Here is a 16,244-nt window from a genome sequence, read left to right as displayed (position 1 = left end):
GTCTTAACATGTGCAGCAGTCAACCAATACCCTCTCACAGTTCAATTCCAAGCCTACAAAACAAATTTCTTCTCCTCTTCATTCATCTCTTCTGCTGCTGCTCCCCCTGTAACAGTCTCCCTATATGAGTTTCCCAAGAAATATAATTCACAGCTTTTCAAGTCAATCATGAACATATTCCTTATTGCCCATCCTTGGTACTAGTGTACTATACATTATCCAACCTCACGTGGATGGGTTCTTCACTAAAATCATAAACACAAACTGACTCGCAACTTTGCAAATCATTGTTTGTCTGCAAATGGATATAGCAGTGTTGAAAACAAGAATGCAATTTCTTATTAACTAAGTAGAAATTGTGATTATTGTAAAACATTACATCAATTAAAAAAAAAAAAAGTTACTAGTGGTGATCACTTCCCAAAACTTGGATATTGGCATGCAGTCTGATTGGTAGATGGAATGAGCAGGTAAGAAAAGAGTTAGTAATGCATCCTTTGTGGATGGTAGAGAGGAAGACAATTTCCGATGTGCAGTTTGTAGGAAGTGTATAGATTCAATTTTTGAAGAATCTTTTGCTATTTGTTCCTAGATTCCTTTAAGGTAGCGTATTGAAATTCTTTTCCCATCAGATTGTAGTCTGGTGGAAGGATGATAATTATCAATAATTTTTTGGATGGTAGTTTTGTTGTATCCATTACATATTGGATTGCTTTTAATTTTATTCAATTCATCTAACAAAAAGGGATCAGAAGAGCAGATTATATGAGCTCTATGTATAAGACTTGATAATATCTGTTTTTTTGATGAATGATGGTAGGAGGATGAATGAATGTATCTGCCAGGAAAGCTTTGCTTATGATGAACTAAAAATTCAACATGACCTATGGGATTATGAATAATTAACGTATCCAAAAAGGGTAGCTGGTTATGGACTCACGTTTAGTAGTCAGCTTGATATGGAGTATAAGGAGTTTATTTTCTTTAGGAACTGGACTAATTCTGAATCAATGTGAGACCAGATTGTGAATATATCATCAACCACATAACCATATACGAGGCTGGGGAATATCGTATCAAAGAGGTCTTTTCCTAGATGTTCCATAAAATAATCTGCTAAGGCTGTGACTTAGGACTGCCTATCGCTGTTCCTTATATTGACTTGAACAACTTTATTATTCCACTTAAAATAGCCTGCATTGATTGTGAATTTAAATAGGTTAACAATATCCTCTAGGAAATCATTCTATAAACTGAAGAGTCTCTTGTAGTGGTATGTTGGTAAAAAGTGAGACCACATCAAAAGAAACCATAATCTAGTTATTAGACATATGTAAGCCATAAAGACTTTATAATGTCCCATTAAAAGTATTAAGATATAATAGAAAGATGTTGTAAAATAATATATGCTTGACGGAGCAGAGAGGCATGACTGTTAATGAATGATAAGAATGAGATTCTCTCAAATTTTTGGCAAAGAGAGAGAGAAAAAAAGTCAGTCATTCTGATTTAAATTAGGACAATGTAATGCACTTTTGTTTAAATGCTTGTAATGCATGTCATAAAGATCACGCAGACTAATAGTTTAAATGAAATTCTCATGGAGAATGAAACTCTCATGAGAAATTCTCAATTATATTAAAAGTTTCAGAATTATCTTTTTTACTAAATTGCCATACATGAAATTATGACAATGGGTTTTAGTTTGTCATTTAATATACTACTTGCATAAATATTAACACACAATATTACCATACTGCAAACTCCGAGATGTATGTTCCTTCCTGTGAGCCTAAAGCACTATGGGTTGATGGTGTCTGAGTGTGTGGAAATCATGTTGACAGGTTTGATAGAAGTGAAGCAAAATACAGCACAGAGGGAGGAAATTAAATGTTAGTTTAATGGCACAACATTAATATGTTTACACTTTTTACAAAAAAAATGATAAGCTATTTTGCAAAGTTTACACATGTATATTTTTCTTTTCAGGAGTGTATTTCCACAGTGTGTCCTTAAAAAAGTGGAGTCTTCATCTGGAATAATTACATTTCATCATGATGGACTACGCAGGAAAGGAGCTCATAATTCTGCACCATCTGCATCCTTACAGGAAATTGTAACAACATCTTCTGTTCCACAGAGGGGTAAGATATTTCAAGGAAAGTGCAAATACAAGGATCAATGTTACAAAGCAATGTCCAATATTCAATTATTTTTTAAACTACTACAAAAAAGGGTAGCAATGATTGGTTTCCTATGGTATACTAAACTTAAATTCAGGTCAGTCATTCTGAGATTGAGATATGCACACATGCTAACAGTTGAAAGGCATTTCAACTGTCAACTGCTTGTATTACATAATATATATATACTAAGTTTATTATTCTGAATTAATCACTACCACGCTAGGGAGAAAAAAACAAACAAACTATTAATGGTAGTTGTAGCCTTTGACTAAGACTTCAAAACTATTATAACTTTAGAAGAAACAATCTAAAATAAAAATTAAACCTGGATAGACTTACAACAGACAAGATATAGAGCAAATATCATGTTTGCTAATGAACAGTATCATCAGTGGCGTAGCCAGAGCTGTTGCCGCCCCTCTCAATACACACCAAAAATACTACAAAAAGTCAAAACAACGTATAGGGAAATAAATTAAAACACTATGTTTATTTTTGAAGTAAAACTTTAATTTCAACATTCTAAAATGTTTTTCTTGCTTTTCTGTTGGCAAAATCATCAATGACATTGGCGAAGTCTATTTCATAGTAATGTAGGTAATTCTTAATCAGTTTTAATTAGAAAAACTCCTCTCACAACTAGCAACACTTACAGCAATTGTGAGGAAAATTTACAATAGTATTACAATATTTGGAAATTAGTTCTCGAGACTGTATTTTAGAATTAATGGAAAAATTCAAAAAGGTTCAAAGTGGCGCAACCCCCTAGCTACGCCACTGGTATCATACACTGCTAAATTCTTAACATAATCAGGACCAGTGCATAGTATTTTTCTTGTGTGTGCGATTAATGTTCGGCTCCTTTCCAAAAAAAGTTTTTTTTTGAAATTTTTTTTCAGGGAACGTGAATTTCTTGTGCTTTCCACGAATGCCTATTCATCGCTCATTACGTTGCAGTTTGACTACCATCTTTGGTAGTCAAACTGCAACCTTTGAACTTTCGTTCGCACGATGATACACGACTTTATACATGGCATATTTTAACATTGATGTTTTTTGACAAATTAAGATTCCATCTATTTTAGACAATAACCTTAAACATAGTGCAATTTAATATTTATTTCTTCCTTTGATTTCATTTTAATTTAAGATTCACCCTCTTCTTTTATATTTTAATTTCTTTTTAAGCAAAGTTAATATATGCATCTTCACATATTATGTCTGTTTTGCCAAGAGTACAAGTGTGCTTTTGCTTGATATTGTTCTCTTGTTAAATCTTGAATGGAGCGGTTCTATTCTTGATCGAGCCATCATTCAAGATCTAACACTAGCTTTTCCAGATGTTCTATGTAGAAGTTGGCTGGGGGGGGGGGGGTCCCATAGCTGTCCCATCTAATTATTTGTATATTTTCCCTTTCCATGTAAAATAACCTGCCTGTACTGTGAATTTAAATAGTTGAAATATATCAGGAGGAAATTGTGAATTTAGTAAGTTAAGTGTTTCAGTCAATGGTACATTAGTGAATAATGAGGCGATATCAAAACTCACCATTAGGTCTGAACTATTTAAGGTGCGGTTTTCTAAAATACTTTTTAGGTGGGTAGAATTATTAACAAAAGAGGGAGAATTGTTTGTGCAAGTGTCGAGTAGTTTGGCTAAATGTTTAGCTAGTTTATATGTAGGACTGTTTATACTATCTACAATAGGGCATAAAGGTGTACCTTGTTTGTGGATTTTTGGAGCTCCATATATTCTGGGTGTTTTAATGTGAAAGGGTTTGAGTTTGTTGACTGTTTCTTTTGGCCAGGAAGTGACTGTGTTCAATAGCTTCCACACCTTATTCTTTTGTGAGTTGGTGGGATCTCGATCTATAATTTGATATGTTGACCGGTCTTGGAGAAGTGTGTGCATTTTGCACTACCAAGAAATCTCCTCCACTATCTTCCACAGAAGACTACAACAAAACTATCACCATCCTACATTAAAGGCATATCTGAAAAGATATCTTGGGTGCTTAATAAACACCAACTGCGCATTGTATTTAAACCTTATGTGAAACTGGCAACTCTCATCCGTCACTTAAGGACAGATTCACTCCTTTATCACATCCAGGAATCTGTGAAGTGCCCTGTTCTTGTCATCGAGCCTACTACAGACAGACAGGAAGAACTGTGTACATCTGCCTCAGTGAACACAAAAAATATATCCGGCACTTTCGTTATGAAAGTCGGGTCTGGCAGACCATGATTTGGATACCCCAGCACACAAGATCAATTGGAAAAAAATACAAAAGTACTGCACAGAATCTTCTATAAGTCAGAGAGGTTGTTCCCGGAATCAACAGAAGCCTTAAAACATACTCCAAACCTTAACAAGTATGGCTGATTTTAATTTAATTTTTTTCAAACTTTGGACTACTATTTTTCGAAAGTTTCAATGACTACTATTTGGACTATTATCATCATCAAATTCCTGCCATTTACCCTCAAGGGGTGTACAGGATATGATAGTACTACACGAAAAATTTACATCATTACTAACTTCCTATCTACAATTTTCCTCCAAATCAGTCTGTTACTTGTCAAGACTCCAACATTATCGGATCTTATGTTTCTATCGTCTAAGGCATTTTGTATCGTATCAATCCACCTATATCTTGGTGTTCCTCTGGGTCATTTTCCTACCAACCTGGCAGAGAACAGTTGTTTTGCTAATCTTTCCTTGCCCATTCTGTTTAAGTGACCATACCACCTGAGATTAGCTCTGCTAATGCATTTCGATGCTGACAATGTCAAGTTCTTTCCTAATATCCTATTGTTTCCTAATATGATATTGCCATTGATGCCATCTGTTCATGTCTATAATCTTTCTCAGGACTCTCATATCTGCAGTCTTTAGTCTTTGGTCAAGTGTTTTACTTCTGCCCCAGCTCTCGGATCCATAAGTTAAAACTGGTTTGAACACTGTCTTGTATACAACTAATTTAGTGTTCTGACTAATTTCTCTGTTATTCCATATGAATTTATTCAATTGACTTCCTACCATACCAGCTTTGCTGATTCTATTGTCTATTTCTATATTTAAGTCATCATCTTCACTAAAAATCGTGCCTAAGTAGCTGAAATGTTTTACTTGTTCCACAGGTTCACCATTCACAACACGGTTGACATTTTCAATGATTCTGCCTATTTTCATTATCTTTGTCTTTTTATTGCTGACATCATCCTCATAAAGCAAAGCGCTGACATTAACATCTCCAATTTTGATATCACGTTTAATACCACTTTCCTTCATAACGTGATCCATATAGATAATGAATAACAGAGGGGATAATGTACATCCTTGTCTCACACCAGATTTAACATTAAACCATCTTCCTGTACTTCCTTGAATTCTAACTGCTGTCTTACAACTCAAATAAAGACTAAGTATTGCTTGATATAATGCCCCATCGACACCATATAACTGTAGCGTATTGAATAGCTTCTCTCTTGGTACCTTGTCATATGCCTTTTCCAAATCGACAAAACTTAAATACAGATCTCTGTTATGTTCCCATGCTTTCTCGACTATTTGTCGTAAAGTGAAGATCTGATCCTGACAGCCTCTATTTGGTCTGAATCCAGCTTGTTCTTCACCAAGCTTTTCTTTCACAATTCTTCTCAACCGTTTCTCAAGTATACTTGCATAGATCTTGCCAGGAACACTCAGTAGGGAAATACCTCTGTAATTCTTACATTCAGTTTTATTTCCCTTTTTATATATGGGTACTATGAGAGCTCTACTCCAATCATCGGGAATTCGTCCCTCTGTCCAGGCTTTCTGAACTATGCAGTGCAGCCACTGTAAGACTCTTATACCACCATACTTCAGCATTTCTGGTCGAATATCTTCTACTCTTGCTTCCCTTCCACATTTCAAACCTTTGATAGCTTTTTCTACTTCAAGTATGGATATGTATTCCTGACTGCATGCCTGGTCAGTCTTTTTTACCACAGTGCTGTCATCACTGCTTGTTTCATTTAGCAGTTTTTCAAAGTAATTACTCCATACTTCAAGGATATCTTTTTCTCCCGTTTTCATGTCACCTTTATCATCTCTACTATCACCTTTTACAGCACTCTTTCCTCCATTCCTAAGCTTGTTCAACAAGCTCCAGAATATTTTTCCACTTTCTTGATATTTATTTTCTATGTTCTTGCCAAAGTCCTCCCATGACTTTTGTTTAGCTAGTTTTACACAGTATTTAGCATTCTTGCATTTGTCTCTGTATTCTCTAAGAACACAAGCTGACTTATTTGCCAGTAACTTTTGATATGCCTTCTTCTTTTCCTTCACTGCCTCTTTAACTTCCTGTGTCCACCATGGAGTTCTGATTTTTCTATCCTTGCAGACAAAAATCACCACATGCCTCTCTAGGTGAATCAATGAGGGCTTTCTTCAAATCTTGCCACTGAATTTCCAAGGTTTGATTCCTGTTCTCAAACTCTTTCATTTTTCTTCAATAAACTTTGTGTATTTTAGTCTACAGTTCACATCTGAGAGCTGCTCAACTTTTATTCGCTTTAAAACTTTCTTACGTGTTATTCTTTTCAATATGAATTCAGTTTTATCCTGCTCAAGAATAAATAGTGATCACATCCAGTTTCAAATCCTCTCTACATTCTGGTGTCCTGCAACAGGGAGAAAACATCACTATCAACAATAACATTTCTCAATCAGACTTTTTTTATTCCTTGCGTCTTCTCTCCATGTGAATTTGTACACATTTTTATGTTGGAACATGGTGTTAGTAATAACCAGTCCATGTCCTGAGCAGAAATCCAACAGATATTTGCCATTATTATTAGCTTTGCTCTTTTCTCCAAATTTTGCCAAAATATTTTTGCATGTCTCACAATCATTTCCTACTCTGCTATTCAGATCCCCAACAAGGACCAAGTTTTCCTTTTTCATTGTGTCAGTTGCTTTTTCTAAAGCATCAAAAAATTCCTCCAGTTCTACCTTAGTGGGACCATAGGCACAAATAAGTCTCATTGTCCAGTTCCCTATTCTGATATTTGCCCACATCACTCTACTTGAGACTGCCTAGGATTCAAGAAGATTAGCCTCGTATTTTGTGTTGAATACTATGGCTACTCCTTCTTTTCTTTGATTGTCATTTCCTGAATATAACATTTTGTTTTTATTGTTCAGAAAGATCTCACCAGTTTTTGTCTTTTTTGCTTCAGTCACCCCTATTATGTCTATCTGGTACTTATCTAATTCCTCAGTAGCTCCATTTCTTTGCCATTCAGGCTTCTTATGTTGATAGTACCAATCTTTAACTCTGGTGATGTTGAGTTGAGGTGTGTTTTCAGATTTGTTCCAGTAGCTGACTTTGCACTGTTCACCCTATTTCCCTGGCGAAAACAACGGGGGGCCTTGTTTAACCGGGCGACGCCCCAGCCGACGTGAAATTTTGTCATGTTGTACCAGCATTTTTTATTTTGGTTTAATCAGTAAGAATACAATTTGGTCGGCTAAATCCCAAATTGCCAGCCCATCCTTGTTCGTTCAGTATCCAAATACGTACCCAACAGGGTGTACTACAAAAAGGTGAGGATTGGACATTAGGTCAGAAGCCCTGGTTGGTTCTCTGCATTCCTTTAAAGGCTATGTGGAGGTCATCTCTCAGTTATACAGCTTTGACCCTTAAGCACACCATGTTATTCTTTTCAATATGAAATTCAATTTTATCCTGCTCAAGACTAAATAGTGATCACTTCCAATTTCAAATCCTCTGTACACACTGGTGTCCTGCACCAGGGAGAAAACATCACTCTCAACAGTAACATAGTGAATGAGACTTTTCTTATTCCTTGCCTCTTCTCTCCATGTGAATTTGTGCACATTTTTATGTTGGAATATGGTGTTAGTAATAACCAGTCCATGTCCTGAGTAGAAATCCAACAGATATTTGCTATTATTATTAGCTTTGCTCTTTACTACAAATTTTCCCAAAATATTTTTGTATGTCTGACAATCATTTCCTTCTCTGCTATTTAGATCCCCAACAAGGATCATCTTTTCCTTTTTCATTGTGTCAGTTGCTTTTTCTAAAGCCTCAAAAAATTCCTCCACTTCTACCTTAGTAGAACCTTCTGTGGGACCATAAGCACCATATGGACCATGGAAATTCAAGAAGATTCGCCTCGTATGTGTTGAATACTATGGCTACTCCTTCTTTTCCTTGATTGTCATTGCCTGAATATAACATTTTGTATTTATGCTCAGAAAGATCTCACCAGTTTTTGTCTTTTTTGTTTCAGTCACCTCTATTATGTCGATCTGATGCTTATCTAATTCCTCAGCTAGGTCATTTTCTTTGCCATTCAGGCTTCTTATGTTGATAATACCGATCTTTAACTCTGCTGATGTTGAGTTGGGGTGTGTTTTCAGATTTGTTCCAGTAGCTGACTTTTGCACTGTTCGTCCTGGTTCCCTGGCGACGCCCCAGCCGGCATGAAATTTTGTCATGCTGTACCATCATTTATTTTTATTATTGTTTAACCAATAAGAATATGATTTGTCGGCTAAATCCCAAATTGCCAGCCCATCCTCGTTCATTCAGTATCCAGGTAGATACCCAACAGGTGCTCCACAAGAAGGTGAGGATTGGACATTAGGTCAGAAGCCCTGCTTGGTTCTCCGCACTCCTTTGAAGTCTATGTGGAGATCTCCTCTCAGTTATACAGCTTTGACCCTTAAGCACCCCTATATTTGGACTACTATATTTTTTTCAAAACTTTGGACTACTGTTTTATTTATTTATTTATTATTATTTTATATATATATATATATATATATATATATAACTTATATGATGCTGTATTAGACTTTAGTCTTGTTGCATGCTGCAATTACTTATACTATCCCCACTATTACACCAAATTGTGGTTGTCTCGCATTTGTAACAAACTTTGTTTGTGTGCTCTGAAGATGCTGGATATAATGCCAGCGAAATATTAGCTTTTAAGTTAATAAATAGTTATTTTCTTATCAATCTGTGTTTGCATCATACCATTTAAATCCAATTCAACATGTGTCTACCCCCTCTTTTCAAAAATATTATACAACTAGATTCTGAAGGAATTATAGAGATAGAATATGGTCAGTTTTTTTTAAATGTGAAGCACGAGATTTTAACACAAAATTTATACATTTGAATTTCATTTAACCTTGAATTGAAAACAAATAGTCTAAAGTTTTGCTTGTTATTTTTTTAATATTAATTATTCAAAAAAATTAATCAAGGAGAGTCTTGCTGGCTTCTAGTTTCTCAGCATGATAAGGTTAAATGATGATAAGCATGAAACCAATTTACAGAGTGTGTGTAAGTATAATAAATTTAGTTTAATCCTTTATCCAAGTGTAAGCAAACAAAGTTTGTGCCTGAAGAAATTTTTTCAACCTTTATTGAGGTCTCGTCAGTGGGAGCCAGACCAAGAGATGGTGATACTAAGGTGGAAGCAATGGAGAAGTGAAGATACTTCAGGTGCAAACTTTGTTTGCTTACACTTGGATAAAGGATTAAACTAAATTTGTTAGTCTAACCAATTGGAGAAGAAAACTTCCAACATCTTTCTCTAAATCCAGAGTAATTTAATAATATGGTTAGATACCTTTTGGCAACGCATATAGGGAAATATGACTTCTCCATTGCTTTCACCTTAGTATATGAGTTGTATTTACAAAGCAAGCAGGGTTCATTGCTTCATGGGCCAAGTGAAACTCTCTGCCTACCATCGGTATAGAACAAGGTGTACTGTGACTCATCAGACCACGACTTTTACCCAGTCTTTTGGTGTCCAGTCATCTCTGCTGGTTTCAAAATTACGGCTCCAGCCAAATGTGGACCACAATAAGCCCTTTAACTCTGAAAGATCGTTTGTTTTTCGCATTGTGCAAAAAATAAACCAGTATCCAACACACACACATATTCTTTTGTGAAATATTTACATTCAAATTACCATCTAATTCTGTAATTCAATCCTTTCTTAAGTAATAAAGAAAGTCATTAATAGATGGCTTCCATATCACTGAAGCATTACAACTTATGATTGCCAATATGGATTATGCTGATGCCAATCAACACCATAAGTAAAGTTCTTCTTGCTTATATCATCACTTTCCACCAACGATGGAAAAGTTTGGAGAAAAAACTCAAGTAGTTGCTAGTGATACTTCTAAAGCATTTAACAAGGCTTCAGCATAATATACAACTACTGTCTGAGGATTAATGGAATGATAAATAGCATAGGGAAAGAATTACATAACTTTTATTTAATGCTTCCAATATTTCATCTTAGTCACAGAGACATCATCTTGAAGTACAAAATAAATCATACCACAAACACACATTTACGAAGTGTCGAAGGCATTGCCTGCTGGGACCTGATTATCCATACTCATTATTGCAAATGTATTTTTATGTTCTTCCAGCAGATAGTGAGTAAACATTCAGCCTTTCAAAAGTAGGCCAACAGGAATGTACTACTTTATATACACCAAGACCTGAGAGAAGGAGTTGGTCCTAACTTAGGGGAGCAGATAAGGGCAGCCAGTTTCAAGAACAGTTCAAATGCAGTGTATAGATAGTATGAAGGGAATCTGGAAAGTTCTGATACACATCTAGAACAAAAATGATATTAAAACAACTGATATAACCACAAGAAAGAATATAAGAGGATATAAGAACATAAATAGTCCACGTGGTTAGCCTAGTAGCTGTGCATTTCGCAACTATGTGCCTGGGGACGGAGTGTCCGAGGTTCGATTCCCGTCGGTGATGTGAGGAGCTGAAGAATCTTCCTCAGCCATAGCCAAGTTAGCCGGTCTTGGGTGTGGACAGTAGGGTCCCCCCCCCCCTTACTGTCCGCACAAAAATTTCTGAATAGTTTCAACTGGCTTGAAGGTCACTCTAATATTGCGTGGTTTTAGGACGAGAGCCAGTTTTTTGGAAATGGTACCAACGTATGGAATAGTTATAGTGGTGATATATTGGGTAACATCATATTGCCTTTGTGGTATGTCAGAGAAGAGAATCTTGTTGACGAGTCTTCTAGGGTAGCAATTTAAGGATAGGTCGTTGGATATTGTAGTCAATTCTTCTTGTAGATCATTTTGGTCCGTAGTAAACTGTATAGCTCTTTTCTTTAGCATATGAATAATGCTAAGTTTTTGGGAGATGTGGTGTGATGAGCTGAAGTATAGATAACGTCCAGTATTTGTAGTTTTTCTATAAACAGATAAGTTGACACTGTTATTTTCTTTAATTTGATAGTATGGTGGAACAAATTGATTTTGTTTAGGTAATTCATTAGCTCTTACTTTTTGTGGTTCCATATGATAAAGATGTCATCTACATATCTAAATCATGCTGTAGGTTTTGGGTTAATCTGAGATAAGATTTTAGTATCAAGATCTTCCATAAATAGGTCAGCACAAGAGGGTGAGAGGGGACTACCCATGGCTAATCCGGTTAATTGTTTGTAAATGGTTTTCTTCCATACGAAATAGTTAGAAATTAAACAATGACTGAAAAACGAAGTGATGTCTTGTGGGAACAAATTGTCTAAGATGTTGATGACTTCAACTACTGGAATGTTGGTAAACAGGGAAGTAACATCAAGGCTAGCAAGTATATCATCTTCAGAGATAGGGACGTTTTTTAATTTTTCAATAAAATGTTGAGAGTTTTTAATATAAGTATCTGAGTTATGGATGTTTGTTGTAGAATTTTGGCTAGATGTTTAGACAGTAAATAAGTTGGAGAATTGATTCCATCTACAATGGTGCGTAACCAACCACATTATTGAATGGAATAAAAGTTATATGCCTTATATAGAAGAAAACTATCGTTCCAGAATCTTCAAAGAAGCAGCTACAGTCGCCCGTTCCACAAAAAACCTCAACAGGAATCAAGGTTTAACCCTACCTGATATATGGAAGACCTTAATCATATCACTAAACACACATGAAATGAACTTCAGCGCCAACTACAAAATGTTTCTCAACAAGTAAATCATATATCCACAACACGTGTATTGTTTCACGCTCGGTACTATTTTGTTATTGAATTAGAATTGTCAGTTAACATCTAGCTTGTAATTTACTTTGCCTATCTTATTTGTACCCTGAAGATGCTGACAGCAATAGCCGGTGAAACTAGTTGGTGATTAAATAGTTTATTAACATTTGACCAATACTTCTAAATAAGAGTTAGTTATTCATAAACAAAAATGTTTTTCCACCTGGTAACACAGTTCTCTTCTCTTCTGCCATTCACTCTGGTTACTTCTCTTGGAAGAAGAAATTTACAAACAGATAGAGGATCTTGCAATGGATTCCTTCTTCTCAATCCTTTGTCAATTTTTTTTAATGAAAGTTTTGAAAAGCATGTTCTTAAGTCAGCTTGATCAGCCTCTCTTAAGCCTTCTATCTGGTTAAAATACATAGATAATGTGTTCGCTATTTGATGTCGTGGCCTGGACACATTACTCCTTTTTCTTTCACCTCAGTAGTCAACATCTGAGAATCAATTTTACTATGGAAAAACAAAGTAACAATAGTGTAGGCCTTTCAAGCCACCTGAGTAACAAACCCTTCCTAAGTAATCCTTCTCTTACACTTATACGTGCACGTATATTCACAACCTCCCCTGTCATTCCATTCTTGCAAACATATGGTATTATTAAATTTCTATTCAACAAAGCCAGTCCTTGTTCCAATGGGATTTCTCTTTCAGATGAAGTTAGCAATGTATGTCACACCTTCCTATCTAATGGCTACTATTCTACCAGAATCAAGAAAATACTTAATCCTTCACACCAATCCTGAACTTTCTCTTCAGAAAGATTGTAGTAATTCAATCACCACTTCCTATGTCCAAGGTACATCAAGACAAATAGATAGAATTTAAAAAAATCTACACTACATTCAAGCTCACTTGAAATAGCTGCCAACCCTTAGGACCAACACTCCTTCCACTCTTGGTTCTTGGTGTATGGAGAGATTGGAAGATCAGTCACTATCTGCTTGGAAGAATCTAAAAAATACATATGTAATCCTGACTATGGACAATTTGCTATTTGATCTCATGGCCTGGACACATTACTCTTTTTTCTTTCACCTCAGTAGTCAACATCTGAGAATCAATTTTATTATGAAAAAACAAAGTAACAATAGTGTAGGCCTTTCAAGCCACCTGAGTAACAAACCCTTCCTAAGTAACCCTTCTCTTATGAAGGAAAGTGGTATTAAACATGATATCAGAATAGGAGATGTTAATGTCAGCTCTTTGCTTTATGCGGATGATGTTATACTTCTGAATAAATCCGCTACTAGTTTGCAAGATTCCCTGACTAAATTGAAATAACTGTTGTAATAGATATGGTATGAAGGTCAGCAATAAAAAGACAAAGACAATGAAAATAGGTAGAATTGTTGAAAATGTCAACTGTGTTGTGAACGGGGAACCTGTGGAACAAGTAAAACATTTCAGCTACTTATGCATGATTTTTAGTGAAGATGGTAAATTAAATATGGAAATAGACAACAGAATCAACAAAGCTGGTATGGTAGGAAGTCAATTGAATAAATTCATATGGAATAAGAGAGAAATTAGTCGGAACACTAAATTAGCTGTATACAAGGCATTGTTCAAACCAGTTTTAACTTATGGATCTGAGAGCTGGGTCAGAAGTAAAACACTTGACCGAAGACTAGAGACCGCAGATATGAGAGTCCTGAGATAGATTAGAGGCGTGAACAGATGGCATCAATGGCAATATCATATTTAAAACGCGGATATTAGGAAAGAACTTGAAATTGTCGGCATCCAGGAATGTGTTAGCAGAACTATTCTCAAGTGGTATGGTCACTTAAACAGAATGGGCGAGGAAAGATTAGCAAAACAAGTGTTCTCTGCCAGGTTGGCAGGAAAACGACCTAGAGGAAGACCAAGATCTAGGTGGATTGATACGGTACAATGTGCCTTAGACGACAGAAATATAAGATCTGATAATGATAATATTGGAGTCTTGACAAGTAATAGACTGATTTGGAGGAAAATTGTAGATAGGAGGTTAGTAATGATATAAATTTTTCATGTAGTACTATCATGAAATGATAGTACTACATGAAATGATAGTACTACATGAAAAATTTATGTAGTATAGGGTACATGTCAGGAATTTGATGATGATGACTATGGCCAATCAGTTATAGCAGACCATGCCTTGGATATTTTACACACACACACACAAAAACACTATCTTAGCAAATTCAATCAAAAGTGAAATTTTTTTTTCTTTTAAAAGAATTTGCAGCTGCCCTTAACCTGTGGAGGTCGCAGTCGAAAAAATTGCAGTTTAGGTTGTGTGTATCTGAGAGATACATTCGTTATTAGTATTGCTAAAATGAGATAAAACTTTAAAAAAAACCACTGCAACTATATATAATACATGATGGTTTATTTATTTTCAGTTACAATCTAGAAATTACTGAACAAAGAAAAAACAAACAACTAAACCAATATTATACTTACATCGGAGTTCGCGGTACCCCTCAGATACAATTTACTATCAGATATCACTTTTGCATTCAACTATCATTCTCGAGTAACATTCTCAGACTCGAGTAACATTCACTGAATCTCTTCAACATCTGATGGATTAACCCAGTATATTTTTCCAGCCATTTTCAACAGTAAATAAAATAAAAATAAAAAAAAAAACTGAAGTTTTTTCTTGCTCATGTGCATTAGTAAGTTCATGTCTATATACTTAAAAGTTTACATGTAAATCACTGCACCCTTCAGTAATTTGTGCATCACCAAAATATATTGGTATACAGAAAGATTCTTTCACTTTTACATTACATTCAGCTTGAAATAGAGCTCTGTTTCTAGAATTGAGCTTGAAAACAGTGATCTGCTTGTGGTCTGAAAATTTTGGTAGTGGAAATCACAGTGTGTGCTTATGCTGAAATATCCAGAAATTGTTTATGGGATTGTTTTTATCCGTGCATCAAGAAATCATATGCTGCTACATGTTTTTCAGACAGATATAGCGAGCACCACAATTAGTTCCTCTGCCTAGTCATGGTAAAAATCAGTAAGGAAATCTTTATTTTAAAACATTTTTGTACTTATCTTTTTTGATACTGATTATATTTCTCATTTATCTGTGTTACTTTATCCTAAAGTAACACAGCTTTTTGCCCTTCGCAATACACATCATGCTCTATTTCATGCTAAGATTCAGCACCAAGCAATAGAAAGGCGTGCTGATTTTTCAAAATTTTCTCTGTGATTTGCATCTGACAGTTTTGCTTGAAATTTATATTCAAGAATAGTCATAAAAATCTGCTTTCTGTTAATGAAAGTATGATTGTAGAGCTTTTATAGACTGGTGACAAACCTGAAATAGATAGCCGGCCTGGTTAGTCGAGTGGTTAGTGTATCTGCTCTCCAGCCAAGAGGCTGCAGGTTTGAATCCCACTGTGGGCATGGATGTTAAATTATGATTCTCTGTGAAAATACTAGTGATGATGGTGGCCAGTAGATGTCATTGGTGTATATTGCGCAGTTCAGTGGGGATGGAGAGCTGTAGAGTAGGTGCCCTCGCTTGATTAGTCTTTGGACTCCTTGGAGGTGTCATGCAATAATAATGATAAAGGACTGTCTGGTATGTTGGATTGCATTTATGTCTACATAAATGCAATCCAATATACAATCCTACATAAATGCAATCCCACTGTGGGCATGGATGTTAAATTATGATTGTCTGTGAAAATACTAGTGATGATGGTGGCCAGTAGAAGGCATTGGTGTATATTGCGCAGTTCAGTGTGGATGAGTGGTGGGGATGGAGAGCTGTAGAGTAGGTGCCCTCGCTTGATTAGTCTTTGGACTCCTTGGAGGTGTCACGCAATAATAATGATAAAGAACTGTCTGGTATGTTGGATTGCATTTATGTCTACATAAATGCAATCCAACACCTTGTGGAATCTGT

General features: G+C 35.6%; 1 protein-coding gene across 2 annotated transcripts in view; it reads left to right on the top strand.

The window, feature by feature from the left end:
* Positions 1-16,244, top strand: part of Bap170 (Brahma associated protein 170kD) — a 457,905-nt gene that overhangs the window by 311,020 nt on the left and 130,641 nt on the right. For both annotated transcript variants that reach the window (XM_090406557.1, XM_090406558.1), the window contains one exon: positions 1,990-2,144. In XM_090406557.1, coding sequence (XP_090262683.1) covers positions 1,990-2,144 — 155 coding nt within the window. The remainder of the gene's footprint in view (positions 1-1,989; positions 2,145-16,244) is intronic.

Source organism: Typopeltis vanoorti, chromosome 16 (genome assembly GCF_054136105.1).
Source record: "Typopeltis vanoorti isolate ZY-2024b chromosome 16, IOZ_Tvanoo_1.0, whole genome shotgun sequence".
Taxonomy (NCBI): Eukaryota; Metazoa; Arthropoda; class Arachnida; order Uropygi; family Thelyphonidae; genus Typopeltis; species Typopeltis vanoorti.
This window is presented reverse-complemented; position numbering and strand designations above follow the sequence as displayed.